General features: G+C 38.6%; 2 protein-coding genes across 2 annotated transcripts; one reads left to right on the forward strand and one right to left on the reverse strand.

Annotated features, from left to right (window-relative positions):
- The first annotated feature begins 904 nt into the window (after positions 1-904).
- LOC108830293 (nuclear-pore anchor) lies at positions 905-13,579 on the forward strand. The gene is made up of 44 exons (XM_056995129.1): positions 905-1,380; positions 1,462-1,608; positions 1,680-1,907; positions 1,991-2,083; positions 2,167-2,232; positions 2,375-2,464; positions 2,553-2,630; positions 2,997-3,100; positions 3,580-3,700; positions 3,789-3,881; positions 4,125-4,173; positions 4,243-4,346; positions 4,420-4,488; positions 4,669-4,809; positions 4,899-5,003; positions 5,074-5,187; positions 5,297-5,375; positions 5,652-5,695; positions 5,791-5,967; positions 6,053-6,187; positions 6,259-6,357; positions 6,436-6,477; positions 6,567-6,620; positions 6,704-6,883; positions 6,978-7,025; positions 7,142-7,189; positions 7,440-7,523; positions 7,598-7,672; positions 7,785-7,969; positions 8,057-8,159; positions 8,449-8,565; positions 8,684-8,776; positions 8,994-9,152; positions 9,248-9,301; positions 9,463-9,576; positions 9,718-9,795; positions 9,922-10,071; positions 10,214-10,285; positions 10,684-10,881; positions 10,987-11,140; positions 11,225-11,301; positions 11,383-11,511; positions 11,627-11,740; positions 11,894-13,579. The coding sequence occupies exons 1-44, from the start codon at positions 1,066-1,068 to the stop codon at positions 13,436-13,438; spliced, it is 6,324 nt and encodes a 2,107-aa protein (XP_056851109.1). The 5' UTR covers positions 905-1,065; the 3' UTR covers positions 13,439-13,579.
- Positions 13,580-13,698: 119 nt separating this feature from the next.
- LOC108830294 (YTH domain-containing protein ECT3) lies at positions 13,699-14,931 on the reverse strand. The gene is given in 6 exon segments (XM_056994157.1): positions 13,699-13,785; positions 13,877-14,023; positions 14,100-14,309; positions 14,390-14,629; positions 14,632-14,721; positions 14,926-14,931. Coding segments are annotated over 6 exon segments (780 nt in total).
- Between the last annotated feature and the right edge of the window lie 300 nt (positions 14,932-15,231).

Consider the following 15,231-nt stretch of genomic DNA (forward strand, 5'->3'; position numbering starts at 1 on the left):
TTTGAATATTGGAATTATTTTTCAGTGAGTTCAAACTTTGTATCTTTAATAAAATTTGAATATGCGATATATTTATTTTTATATTTATATTTTCAAATTAAAATGTACAAACAAAATAACATTGCTTTTAAAGTACGGATCATCGGTTACCACGATAAGATATTTCAAGAAATACTCGGTTTAGATATATTAAGGGTGGACAAAAAAGTCAAACTGAACCGAGTCAAACTGAACCGATACCATTTCAAACCGAACCGAAATCTTTTTCAAATAATTCGACTGAAGATTTTTCCAACCTGGATGGTTCGGTTTGAAACCGAGCCGAACCGAGAAACCGAACCAAACTAACTATGATTTCTTTCGGTTGGAAATTACTAGAACCAAACTAAACAAACCAACCCGAACTGAACTGAGAAGATAACCAAAGTGCCCACTTTTAAGATATATGGTAGGAAAAACTCATTTTGATTTTGATATCGACAATCCATATCACAGTTTCAATATAGTAATAAAAATGTTTATAAAAATCATCTTTGAATTTTTTTGTACTAAATTATAACAAAAGGTCCCGCACTTTTAAAGTGCGGGTCAAAACCTAGTACTATTTTAATTACGATAACTGAATTTATATTAGAATAATCTATGATTTGGATCAAGTTTAAAAAAAAGAAACTATGTAATACAAATAAAAATTAAAAATTAAATATAAATATCCTCAAGTTTAGGCGGATTAGTTCATAGTAAAACACAAGACCAAAAACTAAATACAGGTATCTATAAGCCCAGCAAGTGAGCTAGTATCAAATCAGCCCAAACAATGACGAGTATTGGGCTCAACACAGTAACCGACGTCGTTTATTTAACACGACGTATAAACACCCCTTGAGGTTTCTCGAGCATTTCATCATTCATCGCTTTCCCGAATCGATTTCGTTGCGTTCTCTCTCAAAATCGCCAGGGAGAAGAACAAAAAAAAGAGAGTGTTCGTAAGTGTCGTCTCGTCTCCAACGTTAGATATATATTATATACAGCCTCGGTTATTTCTAGAAACTAGGGCACGAAACTATGCCCTTGTTTATGCCCGACGACGAGCTCGCGCGGCTCTCTAGCAGCGACGCCGCCTCGGTGGTGGTCGCCGAGAGAGCCGACGAGTACATCCGCAAGCTCTACGCCGAGCTTGACAGCGTCCGCGCCAAGGCTGATGCTGCTTCCATCACCGCGGAGCAGACGTGCTCGCTTCTCGAGCAGAAGTACCTCTCGCTCTCTCACGATTTCGCGTCGCTCGAATCTCAGAACGCGAAGCTTCAGTCTGATCTCGATGGTAGATTGGCTGAGCTCGCGCAGTCTCAGGCGGAGAAGCACCAGCTTCATTTGCAATCGGTACAGTTCTTGTGATTTCGTGTGGTGTTTTTTTTTGAGCTTTTTTGTGTGATTTTGAGGGAGATGCTTTGTTTGATGCAGATTGAGAAGGATGGAGAGTTAGAGAGGATGACTACGGAGATGTCTGAGCTACACAAGTCCAAGAGGCAGCTGATGGAGTTGCTAGAGCAGAAAGATTCCGAGATTAGCGAGAAGAATTCGAATATCAAAAGCTATTTGGATAAAATTGTGAGTGAGGCTGCTTATTTGCTGACATTTAGTTTCAACCCTAATTAATATTTTTTTATTGTAATTATCAGGTTAAGTTGACTGACGCTAGTTCGGAGAAGGAGTCCAGATATGCTGAAGCAGGCGCAGAGTTGGCGCGTTCACAAGCTATGTGCAGTCGTTTATCTCAGGAGAAAGAGCTCATGGAGAGGCATACTAAATGGCTTGATGAGGAGTTAACAGCCAAAGTTGATAGTTATGCTGAACTCCGTAGGAGGCATTCTGATCTCGAGGCTGAAATGTCAGCGAAGCTTGTGGATGTGAGAGCTTATTTCTAATGCTCTGCTTTGATTTTCTTAAAGTTCTGTTCCTTTACTTCAATTTCATTATCATCGATTATCAGGTTGAGAAAAATTACAATGAGTGCTCTAGTTCGTTAAATTGGCATAAGGAAAGACTGAGAGAGCTGGAAGCTAAGGTTACTTCATTACAAGAGGTATGCAAGCATGGGATAAAATCACTTGTTAACTTATCATTTCGTGCTTTATGACATTTACTTGTTTTTCTTCGTGTTCAAAGGAGCTCAGCTCGTGCAGAGTTGCAGCAGCGGCCACTGAAGAGCAATACAATGCTGAACTTTCTACTGTGAGTTTTCAAATTCTTTTGTTTTCAAACCTTGAAGGAGAGCTAACTATATAAATCCTTTTCAGGCATTTCATGTTTTAAATGTAAATATCCCTAGTTGTTGTTTAGTTCAATCTAATCGATTACTTGGCTGTTGACCTAGGCGAACAAGCTTGTTGAGCTGTACAAGGAAAGTTCGGAGGAATGGTCCAGAAAGGCGGGCGAACTTGAAGGTGTCGTTAAGGCCTTAGAGGTAAGTTAGCTGTAACAATTTAGAGGGAATTGATTGTAGCTTTTGTGTCTGTATGCTCGCCATCTGAGTTTAAATCATGACTAATCAGGCACGCTTGAACCAAGTCGAGAGTGGGTACAAAGATAGTCTTGAGAAAGAAATGTCTACAAACCAGCAGCTAGAGAAGGTACTGAGACATTTTTTTCTATTATTTATAACATCTGTTACGTGCTCCGGTAACTAGTTAAGTGGTGGCATTCTTTTCAACTTGTATTGAGAGTGTTGCCTGTAGGAAAACATGGCTGTTACGGTACTGCTTCAGTTAACTTTGTAATCAGATATGGTAACTTGAACCATTGTTGTCTAAAATCAATTAGTTAGTTCTGTCTTCAAATAGCAGGAGTAGTTTCCTATAATCTTAATTTTAATATGTTTTTTGAGAAGTTCTTTCTTCAATAATTGGTATACCCTTTGGATCTACGAGTTCTCACCTTTTGTGTATTTTTATTTATTTTCTAGACAGATAATTACTTTTTGTTATCTTCATTTTCAGGAGAACCAAGACCTTAAACAAAAACATGAGAAGCTTGAAGCAGAGATTGAGAAAACTAGGAAAACAAATGAGCTAACGCTTTTACCTTTCAGCAGTTTCACAAGGTATAATTCACCTTTCTGGGAACAAGATATTGCTCATTTTTTATGAACCTTTGTACAGCCACGCAAAGGCTTAAAGTGACGTTTTTTGTGTGTTCCTGCCATTTTTTTGCTATATTTGCTTATGAAATAGAGCCAAAACATGTAGAAGTAGGGATTAGTGATATTGGTTGCTTCAAGAGATGTACTTTCATTAAGAATTATATAGATCTCGCCTATGATCCCTGGTACTACCGACCTGTAGATCTTTTGACCAAAACGTAAGGAAGTTTTTAAATTCCTAGCTGTTGGTAGAAAATTATAGTTGCTTGAAGACTTTACGGGGTTTACAGTGAAGTGATTTTCTTAAGAGTGTTTGATCCATGTAAGTTGGTTATAACGGCATTAAAATATGGTTTTTGATTGCCCTAGAGCTTAGACCCTGGCGTTCATGTAACGAGAAAATTTTATGATGTTTCTTTTGAAATTCTTTTTTTTTCTAGAGGGGCAGACGATTCAGGGACCAGCAACATGATAGAGGAAAGCCATGCAATAATTTCCAAGGTTCCTGCTGGTGTGTCAGGAACGGCACTGGCAGCTTCACTCTTACGTGATGGGTGGAGTGTGAGTTTCAGTTTTACTATATTAGTCCATTTTATCAGTATTTCAACTCTATTAGTGCGTAAATATCATTTTTTTTTGGTTTCTGTAGTTGGCCAAAATTTATGAGAAGTATCAAGAGGCTGTTGATGCAATGAGACATGAGCAATTAGGTCGAAAGGAAGCTGAGTTGATACTACAACGGGTATGAACTACTTAACCGTATTTATTTAGATGTTAACTCTTGTTTTGTCTCTTTTTGTCTTTATTTGGCTACTACTTTTCCAACTGCAGTTCCTTTTTCTTTTCTTTTCCTTTCAAATTATGCTAGACTCGTGGGCTTGACAGGTCAATACCTGATGGATACATTAAAAGTTTCCTTCTCGCCAGAGCTGTGTCTGAATTTGATCTTTTAACTAGAATGTTGGCCTTGAATCCTGCGTTTTAGGTTTTATCCGAATTAGAAGAGAAAGCTGAATTTATCCAAGATGAAAGAGGTATGATTCATTTATGTGCTTCCCAAGATTTCTTTCATCGGTGCAGAAAATTTATTTATCTGTTTCCAGGTGAGCATGAGCGTTTGGTTGAAGCTTATTCACTAGTCAATCAAAAACTTCAGGATTCTGTATCTGAGCAATCAAATATGGAGAAGTACATCATGGAGCTAAAGGTACTTGGTATTATCATAATGGCTGTTTAGTATGCATATTTGTGCCGTTCTCATATATTTATTTTATTGATAGGCTGACTTGAGGAGACGGGAACGTGAAAATATTCTATCTCAGAAAGATATATCTGACTTACAGAAGCAGGTTACTTGACAATCTATTCTCCTTTGTTCAGCATGCGATGCTTTTTTTTCTGCATGTTTGTTGTTGTCTTCAGTTTCTTGGCTTAGATGATTTGCAATATTAATAGGTATACCTTAGCTCACAGTTATATTACTTGGTTGCCTTATTAATTCCTACTTTGTGTTTGTATACATGATTTAGGTAACGATACTACTGAAGGAGTGCCGTGATGTCCAACTCCGCTGTGGAGCTGCCAGGGATGATGAAGAAGATGATACTCAGCTTTCTGATGTTGAGATGGATATGGAATCTGAAGCTGATAAAATTATTTCAGAGCATCTTGTAAGTTTATTTCTTTTTCATGTAGAATTCACTTGTGAAATAATTTGTGGATGACTAATGCTTGTACACTTGTTGGGATGAATTTTCAGTTGAAGTTTAAAGATATAAATGGACTAGTTGAGCAGAATGTTAAGCTCCGAAACCTTGTTCGTAGTCTCTCAGAGCAGATTGAAAGTAGGGAAATGGAGCTCAAGGTATGACGGATTTTTTTCTGGTTTTTCCTTCAGTTCAGTGACGTTTTAATAAGTATTTTTGGAATCTCAGGAAATGTTTGAGACAGAACTAAAGAAAAAGACTGATGAAGCTTCTTCCAAAGTAGCCATCGTGCTCAAAAGAGCTGAAGAGCAGGGTCAAATGATTGAAGCACTTCACACATCTGTAAGTCTTTCGACTCTTCAGTTACGGTGGTTCCCTTCTCAACTGCACTTGCTTAAATGATGTTGGATTTCAAATCAATGATTTTTCTTGTACATTTTGTTCTTTTCAGGTTGCAATGTATAAACGACTATATGAAGAGGAACAAAAACGTTATTCATCTAATTCTCGTTCTTCAGATTTGCCTCCAGGTTTGAGCTCTATATAGTGACTATGTGTTCCTCATACCCTCAATTATAAGTTTAACTAAATGAGGTTTTAGTTGATCTTTGAACTATAATCCTTACCAAAATCTTATTACAAATGGTTGAGTAGGTAGGCAAGAAATATTGATATAGTCGGCACAACTCTGAAATTAAAAACTAGGTTAGGAAGCATCTGGAATTTAAGTGTGCTCACGATGCTTTACCTTGTAGCTCGGTTGTATAAGCTTCAAAATGGCTTGACTATTATTTTGTTTGCTGTAGTGCCAGGAAGGAATAACTTTTTACACCTGCTTGAGGATTCACAGGTATTTTGGTTCTTTACCTTTATTTATTATTATCTCTTTCGGCGCATCAATGTAGTTGTTTGAGACTCACTTGTTGACTGGATTGCGTGTTCTAGGAAGCTACGAAAAGAGCCCAAGAAAAAACTTTTGAACGCATCCGAAATCTGGAAGAAGATTTAGCGAAGGCTAGGAGTGAGATAATAGCGATAAGGTCTGAACGGGATAAGTTGGCCATGGAGGCAAATTTTGTTAGGGAAAAACTAGAAGGCATCATGAAAGAATCTGAACGCAAGGTGATCTTTAATATTTGTCTCAAATTTATATCATCAACCTGCTTGTGTGGATTGTGCTTTCTTCATCTTATATATCTTGTATCAGAGAGAAGAAATGAACGGTGTTTTGGCAAGAAACATAGAGTTCTCGCAGCTGATCATCGACCACCAAAGGAAGTTACGTGAGAGTTCTGAGTCTCTGCATGCAGCGGAAGAGATTTCTCGAAAATTATCAATGGAGGTAGTTATCAATCACACACGTCAATTTTATGATCTTCTGTGCTTTAAAACTAACAATAATCTGTGTTATAGGTTTCGGTTCTAAAACAAGAAAAAGAGGTGTTATCCAGTGCTGAAAAACGAGCTTCTGATGAAGTTTCTGCTCTATCTCAGAGAGTTTATCGTCTTCAGGTTGGAAGCATGAGTAGTGCAAATTCTTTCTTAAATAGTGCATGTTCATTTTCTTTTTGCTAACCTAATTTTCTGCAGGCTACCTTGGATACTATACAGAGTACAGAGGAAGTTCGTGAGGTAACAAAACCACCTTTGGTTTTAATTTACTTATTTGTTACGAGGAGGTAATACTGATTGAAATTTGGTATCTTTACCAAAAATCTCAGGAAGCAAGAGCTGCCGAGAGAAGGAAACAAGAGGAGCATATCAAGCAACTTGAGGTCTGTAGCATATTTAATAATTCTTTTGCTGGCGCTTTCTCTATGTAGAAAATTTACTGATTTTTTGGACGGTGTTTTCTCAGAAAGAATGGGCTGAAGCTAAAAAAGAATTGCAAGAAGAAAGGAGCAATTCGCGAAATAGCACTTCGGACCGCAATCAAACTTTGAACAATGCTGTTATGCAGGTCGAAGAAATGGGAAAAGAATTGGCTAATGCCTTGAAGGCTGTCACGGCAGCAGAGTCAAGGGCTTCTGTGGCTGAGGTACTCTTTTAAGTCCATACTTATATTGGCAATTGGCATGCGCAATTTTGGCTGGTTATTGTCGTTGATTATTTGTTTAAATGTGTAAAATTAGGCTAGACTTTCTGATTTGGAGAAGAAGATAAGGTCTTCAGATCCTAAGGTAAACGTTATAATTTTCTTGATAATTGACTTGTGGGGTTACTTCAAACGGCAAGTCCTGAATGGAATTTGCAATTAGTAATATCTTTTGTAATGAATTCTGTTTTCGCACTCTAGGGCCTTGATATGGACAGTGGTGGGGTCGTCTCTCTTTCTGATAATGAGGTCAGTGAAGTCCTTCAGCAATATTTTGTTTTGAGTTATTAAATTACGTAATTGGTTGTAATCTTTTTGTAAAAACTGTAGAAGATGTTGATTTTTTGTACGATAAGGTGAAAACTTTCTTGAAGTTGAACATGCGTCTCGGATAGAAGTTAGGATTTGCATTATGTATTACCCAACAGAGAGTTGAATAAGCAGATTTGAGACTTTCGCTTAAGCAATTATTTTTAGTTTACCTTTTACTTGTTGCTAGATGTCCGTAGAACTGCGTACTGCAAAGGAAGAAATGGAAAAGCTGAGGGGAGATGTAGAATCTAGCAAAAGCCACATGCTTCAGGTAATTGCTGAATTTGCTTTGTTAGTTTTGATATTCCTCACCACTAGCAACTGACGATGTGGATTATCTTGCAGTACAAGAGTATAGCACAGGTGAACGAAACTGCGTTGAGGCAAATGGAATCTGCCCATGAGAACTTCAGACTTGAGGTATTGATGATTGTCCGGAAACAATGATCTTATCTAGCTGTGCAACTATTTCCTTTGTGATAGAAGTAGATCTGTTGTATGGTTTAGTTTTTAACCTGATGGCTATTTATAGGCTGAAAAGAGACAGGAAACATTGGAAGCAGAGCTTGTTTCTCTTAGGGAAAGGGTGTCAGAACTTGAAAACGACTGTCTACAAAAATCTGAGCAGATAGCCAATGCTGCTGCAGGAAAAGAAGATGCTCTTGTATCAGCATCAGCTGAAATTGCAAGCCTGAGAGAAGAAAGCTTAGTTAAAAGGTACATGTTCTATTATTTGGCAAACGTATCTTTTGACCCACCTGCATACACATAGTCTTTAAATTGACATCATGAAATTGAATGCAGTTCCCAAATCGAAGCAATGAATATCCAAATGTCCACTTTGAAGGATGACTTGGAGAAGGAACATGAGAAATGGCGTGTTGCTCAGACAAATTATGAAAGACAGGTTTGTGAAGGCTCTCTCTATTTTAAAAAAGATATTCACCATCATGCATATTCACGTCGCTGGCTATAACGTTGGGTTTTATTGGATAATTCTTGAAACTGAAATACTTCAACCTCATCTTGTTGCTCCATTTCATTAACAGTGGTTTCTGAAAACTCTATTTTATAGCACCTCTGTCTTATTATAACATTTCAGATGTTTTCATGAAATGCTTGTTAGGTAACTTCTAGATTTTGATTCCATACATTTTAATGACCTATCTTGTTTCTCTGCTCTCTTGAACGCACAGGTTATTCTACAGTCTGAAACTATTCAAGAGCTGACGAAAACTTCGCAGGCTTTGGCTTCCCTTCAAGAGGAGGCATCTGAACTACGTAAATTGGCTGATTCGAGGGGAACGGAAATTGTAATACTCTTTAAAACTTCATTATTACTTTTAAATCTTCCACAGTTATTGTCGGGAAACATAAACTAAAGTGCTGATTCCAGAAACGATTTAATTATCTTTTATGTTTATTTTTTAGTCCGAGCTTAACTCCAAGTGGAGTGAAGAGAAATGTATGCTAGAGCAGCAAAAGAATCAAGCGGAGAAGATGTATCATGAACTTAATGAACAGGTAGCTACTGCTCTCTGACTTTTACGTTTTGGCAATTTTATTGCTTTCGTTGCATATGACATAAGCAATACGAATTTGGCACCTCTCGTCGAGTATCTATTTGGTGTTATTTAGTGTGTTCTGTCTATTCCTATCATATATTGTGAGGATTATTTAGAGTTTCAGTTGATGTTTTTGTTACGAATTTTCCACTCATCTTAATCGTTCTCTGCATCAGAACAAATTACTCCATAGCCGACTTGAGGCTATGCATCTTCGCTCGGCTGAGAAAGATAGCCGTTCTGGAAACCTATCATCTGGAAGCACTGACTCGGATCAACTTGGAGATTCTGGTTTACAAAGTGTAGTTAATTATTTGCGCAAAACAAAGGAAATAGTAAGAGAAGTTTCATATTTAGGATTTCTTTCTTTTCATTTTTGCTCGTCTGCGTACTGTGACGTAATCTAAATTTTGTGCATCTTTGTGGACAGGCTGAAACAGAAATATCACTTATGAGACAGGAAAAATTACGGTTGCAATCGCAAGTAAGTTGTTGTATTTTATCGTTATCCTAATTTTGCTAAAACATCTATTTTTAAGCAACACCCTTCTCAATACACGCACACATGCAAAGAGAAAAATCCTGTATATTTTTTTATAGTTTTGGCTGCATTATGAATTTTCTTGCAACACTGTCATTGTCTAGCTTGAGAGTGCCTTGAAGATGGCGGAATCTGCCCGGGGTTCACTTAATGCTGAGCGTGCCAGTACAAGGGCCTCATTATTGAGTGAAGATGAAATCAAATCTCTTCAGCTCCAGGTAAAGTTGAATACGAACTAATAAACTTACTTCTTCAGTTCCTCAATTCAATACTTTCTGCTTGGAGTTCGTCTTTTTGGTTCCCTAGCCAAGGTTGGAGTGAAACTTTTAACTTCGCTAACTTCAAAGTTCTCCTTGCAGGTTAGTGAGGTGAACTTGCTCCGTGAAAGCAACATGCAACTCAGAGAAGAAAACAAACACAATTTTGAGGAGTGCCAGGTTCGTAGTGGAACTTTCAGGAAAATTTCTTCTGCTTTATATGGCTCGAGTAACTAAACTCCCTTGCACCACCTGATCCTCCTAACTGTCTTAGAGAGAGCTGATAAAACATTTTTGAAACTTCAGAGATTGCGTGAGGTAGCTCAAAAGGCTAAGACGGATTCCGAAAACTTTGAAAATCTATTGAAGCAAAAGCAAACCGAGTTAGACTTGTGTATAAGAGAGATGGAAAGGCTAAGGAAGGACTCAGATCTTGAAAAGAAGAGGGTTGATGAGGTAAGCCATTTCTTTTTTTCTTTGAAACAATGTTAAATTTTTCAAAGGAAATTTTGTAAAATGTCTGTAACTCTAAGCCCTTTCAGATTAAAAGCTTTATATTTATTTATGCATACTTAAAACTGTTTTCCGTTTCTTGCAGTTGAGGGAGACGTATAAAAACATTGATGTTGCTGACTACAATCGCCTCAAAGATGAAGTGCGGCAACTCGAGGTATGCCTCTAAATTAATTTGGCATTGTTGAAATCTGCAGTAGTCATGGCCTTTTCAGAGGTGTGCACGGTGTGGATATCCCTGTTTCACGAAATGATACCCTAGCTATGTCAATTCATGAAACGATATCTTGTCTGCTAAAGGTCGTTTATTAAGGGATTCTATATCTAGACAGTTAGTTATCATCGTCTTTCCTGGTTATGAAGCTGTCTAGGAAGTCTCTTTGTCTCCTTTTGTTTCTTACCTTTGACGCTGATTAAACAATGGCATTTCGATCATCAAACGCCTATCAAATTTTAGTGTAGGATATAACTGTCTTTGTAACTGGCGAGATTTTCTGGTGAACTATATGTTAGTGTACGAATGACGCTGATGCGATACTGTTTTGATATGATCAGGATAAGCTGAAAGCGAAAGATGACCATATTGAAGTTTTCAAGAAGCTTCTGTTAGAGAAGCAGAATAAGATAGCGCTACTAGAGAAGGATCTAGCAAACTGTAAAAACGAACTGAGCGAGAGGGAGAAGGATCTAACAAAATGCAAAGCAGAAGTGAGTGAGAGGGAGAAGAAATTAGACGCTGCTCAGCAAGCAGAGGTAGAATGAGAACTATCTCTATTGAGGGAAACTTAGTTGTTACATGTAGAATGAAAAATACCGTACATGTAGATCTGCTAACCCTATCGCTGTACTTTTTGTCAGGCGACTATGCAGTCAGAGACTGAGAAGCTGAAAGCAGATATCACAAGGATTAGGAAATCTTACACCTTCATGAAGAAAAAGCTCGAAAAAGAAAGGGACGATTTGAACAGTGATAATCAGTCACTCTCTAAACAGTTAGGGGAAGCCAAAGAGGGTAATTATCGTTACTTTTTCAAATGATAGTATTTGGGCAAGTTTCTATTTGGTATTTGCTCATGTTATCTGTTGGTGCCAAAAGCTGGAAAGAGAACAGCAACTGATGCTACGGTGGAGCAGGCCGTCAAGGAGAGAGATGAAAAGGAACAAAAAATTCAGGTATTATTAGACAAATCGTATTCAGTTTGTAGCTCCCTGAGTTTATTTGTCTTCTTAAATGCGTATGAACTTTTGCTGCAGATATTGGATAAGTATCTTCATTCACTGAAAGATGACCTGAAGAAGAAGGATGACGAATTAACAAAAGAGAAAACAGAACGCAAGTCTGTTGAGAAGATACTTGGAGACTCCTTGGCCAAAATTAAAGAGGTTCGGTTTTCTCCAGCCTCACTAGTGTGTCTTGTCACTCACGTCTTGTGGCATTTTTAGAAACTTGGTTCTTCCAAATAAAAAATCCTTACCCAGTTCCCTACCTGTTTCTCAGGAGAAAACAAAAGTGGATGAAGAGCTTGTTAAGCTCGAGAGGTATCAGACGGCATTGGCTAATCTCTCTGAAGAATTGGACAAATTGAAGCAAGCAGATGGAAATCTTCCAGAGGTAACAAGTTTATATATTTCTCTTGAGTGTATAATATATTATAGTTTACGTTTTTTTACTTCGTATTTTGTAAATATGTTTACATATGCATCCACGTATATTATATCATGTTCACTCATTAACTGTGTTCTTAACTTTTTTCTTTCTCAATAGGGTACTTCGGCTGTCCAGGTTCTCTCTGGAAGCGTATTGAATGACCAAGCCGCTGCCTACGTATCAGCTGTTGAGTCTTTTGAACGCATGGCTCGTACTTTTGTCCTCAATTCTCAAGGCAACACCAGTTCTACCGATATGGTTACTGAAGCTTCCCCTGCTATAGTTGAGTCTTCAGCCATTGCCAGAGCTTCTTCGTCAAAAGCACCGGTGGCAACTACCCAGCAGCCACCCAAAGTGAAGAGATTGACTTTGCAGAAACCAAACACTGAACTCCGCAGAGGGAGGATTATTCGTCCCCAGCTTGGCAAACTAGAGGAACCTCCGCAAGTTGATGCTGAGATGCCAGAAGCTGAAGTAGCTGGTGGTGAAGGAAAACAGCCTTCCTCCAATGTCACAGAGAGTCAAGGAACCACCGTTGTACCGCCTGTTCAGACACAAGTCCGTAAACGCCAAGCTGATTCGTTGACTTCTGAGCCACCGCAAGCGACTCAAGGGGAAGCTAGTACCGAGATTGTACCACCTGCGTCTAAGAAGTCGAAAGGATCTGAGAATGAACCTGATACTGCCGAAGGTGAAAACCTCTCCAAAGAGCCAGACGTGGATGAAACCATGGATGCTACCCTTGCCGCCGAAGATGATAATGAAGAAACAGAAGCTGAGACTGCAGATGAGGAAACTGTGGAAGCACAACAAGAAAATGAACCTGAAGAAGGGCAGGATAAAATTGATGACGAACCGGTAGAAGAAAATCCAACCCAGACCGAAGAAGAGTTGAAGGATCAGACCGAACAAGAGAATCAAGATCTTCCGACAGACGCGGAGTTTGATAAAGAAGAAGGAGAGCTCGATCTAGATACACTGGAAGATCTCGAAGAGACTACTGATGTAGCGACTACACCCATGCAGTCACCTATTAGGATGGAGACAACTATGGAGGAAGCTGAAACAACCATTGAGCCACCACTAGATGATGTTAAGGACGATGAAGGAGGTGATGTAGCTGCTGAAGAAGCCTCTGATAAGCCCAACGATGGTAAGAATCAACAAGTAGCAGAAGCCGATCTCAAGCCCGAGAGCACAGTAGTTACAACTGCATCTGCATCTGCATCTGCCACTCCACCCACTTCCTCTACTCCAGCATCTGCAAGTCCGGTCGAAACTCCAGAAACTGAAGAAACGAAAAGAAACCGATCTCAAGTAGCAGAGACCAAAGTAGCTACAACTGTCTCTGCATCTACCACTCCAGCATCTGCAGGTGCGAGCGAAACTCCAGAAACTGAAGAAACGAAAAGAGCAGCGTCGCCAAGTAGGACTATTAATATAGCTGATAAAGCAAAGGAGAAAGCAGCTATAAGACAAGCCGGAGTAGCTGCTACTCTAGGAGGGACCCGAACTCCTTCACCAGCCAACCGTGCTCCTTCACCACCCGCTCCTAGAGGTCGTGGTCGAATTGTGAACACTCGAGGAGGCAATCGAGTGCTACTTACTCGTGGTGGCCGAACCCAACGTGGTGGACGTGGACCACCGCCGAGCCAGCCGTGATCTGTTCTAGGTTTGTTCTGAGTTAGCCATGCAGGCTCCTTGAAGAGATCGTAGAGAACTCATTTTCATGTCTAAAGCCTTTTTGACTATTAAACCAAATTTTATCATTGCCAATTATTGCAATCTTTTCTACTTATATTAGTAATGAACAAAAAAAACAATCACTTGTTATAAAAATCAAAGCTATCCGAAACAATGGAATCGTTTTATGGTGAACTAAAGAAAAAAACCAAACCAAAAAACACAACAGCTTCTTTTAGTTACTTCACAGTTTCTGTCATTGTATGTTTTTCGCTCTTTGATATCTCCACTGTTTGGAAATCAGCAACCAAGTCTTCTTCTTTCTTCTGTGATCAAAAGCGTATAGGGAGAAAGTGGCTAGTCAGAATTAAACATACATAGAACAAAGTGAAGATGACTACAAGATCTAAATAGGACCTTTATCTGAACCGGGGGAAACCTCAGCTTCTTCTGAACCATAACCTTCTCTCTATTTTCGTAAAATTCGAAATCATCTAATATAGATGTCTTTGCCACATAGTTCTTGAATATGTTCAACACTTCACTCCCTTGTAGCAACCTCACCTATGTAATGTTTAAACAGCATGAGAATTAATTGTTTCTTGTGACAATGATCATTCACTAAAACACTGTTTTTAACTTGTGTGTCTCTGCTATTCGTTACAGGCTTGTTCTCATTGTTCTCTAGTATTACATGCCTTAACTGCGGATTTGGAACATCTTTGATTATGTGCCACTTGACCGGAAAATAGCCAGTCCACTTGTCTTGCTGCCAAAAGTCCATGCTCTTCTCGTAATCAACTCTCCCAGTCATCTCAGCTACACCGCAGAACTGACCACTTGCATTCACCTGCATTCCCCAATAAAACCACATCAGAGACCAAACCAAAGAGATGTCAGCAAAAATGAAAAATTGTATACTTCATTTACCGAGAAGAAAAGGAAGACATGGCACGTTCCACTTTTCTCTGCAACCTTCTTTTGAGATTCTTGATACGCACTGTCTAGCTTCTTGTTCCCATTTAGAGTACTAGACCAAACACTGTACTTGATGCTCTTGTGAATGTCGTCTTCGCGATAAGATTTTATCACAAAGAACATTGCTTCTTCGTACTTGGTCTGAAAGCTAGGCAGGTTATATTGATCCCTTTTGATCAAAGAACCTACACAGGATAGTAGAATCCACAGTAGCCACCATAAGGACAAGGCAGGCCTTGATATGTCTCAAGGGTTTCATAATATGGCTCTGATTGGCGGCTCTTCTAAACACCAGAAGCCAAAACAACAAGGTACACAAGAGATGTGGTGTTAAAACATTCAAACAGAGAAGAGAGGATCTTGTCAAGAAGAGAAGGTGTTTTCACCATGGAGGTGGCGGAGCCAGAGACCACCTTGGCAAGAGGATCCACTTTAAAATCATCATTGTCTAGAGAAATGGAGACAACTGAAGTTCTAAACTATTTGACCATCATTTATGTTACTGCTCGATGAAACTATACACTACAACTAGATTTTCATATTTTTGAAAATTTTCCAAAATCCGTGGGTGTTACCCTTGTAAAATAATGAGTTTTCGATAAATGCTCTATACACTAAAGTTTATACTCTTTCCTTAAGTTTAAAAAATTCAAACCACATTCTACATTTGAATTAATGTATTCTAAACTATATTTCATGGTATATATGAATCATTCTATTTTTTTAATATTTAGTTTACTAAAATTTCATATACCGCATAGATTAGTGGAATAAGCATTATAAAATCTTCATTA

The sequence above is a fragment of the Raphanus sativus genome, chromosome 9 (assembly GCF_000801105.2).
Source record: "Raphanus sativus cultivar WK10039 chromosome 9, ASM80110v3, whole genome shotgun sequence".
Taxonomy (NCBI): Eukaryota; Viridiplantae; Streptophyta; class Magnoliopsida; order Brassicales; family Brassicaceae; genus Raphanus; species Raphanus sativus.

What these genes read in the sequence shown, in the direction of transcription:
- LOC108830293 (XM_056995129.1), top strand. Translation starts at nt 1,066, where the DNA reads ATGCCCTTGTTTATGCCCGACGACGAGCTCGCGCGGCTCTCTAGCAGC. An exon ending in CTGAGTTGATACTACAACGG is followed by an intron (nt 3,882 to 4,124) that starts GTATGAACTACT and finishes CCTGCGTTTTAG; the next exon opens with GTTTTATCCGAATTAGAAGA. An exon ending in TCAAATCTCTTCAGCTCCAG is followed by an intron (nt 9,577 to 9,717) that starts GTAAAGTTGAAT and finishes TTCTCCTTGCAG; the next exon opens with GTTAGTGAGGTGAACTTGCT.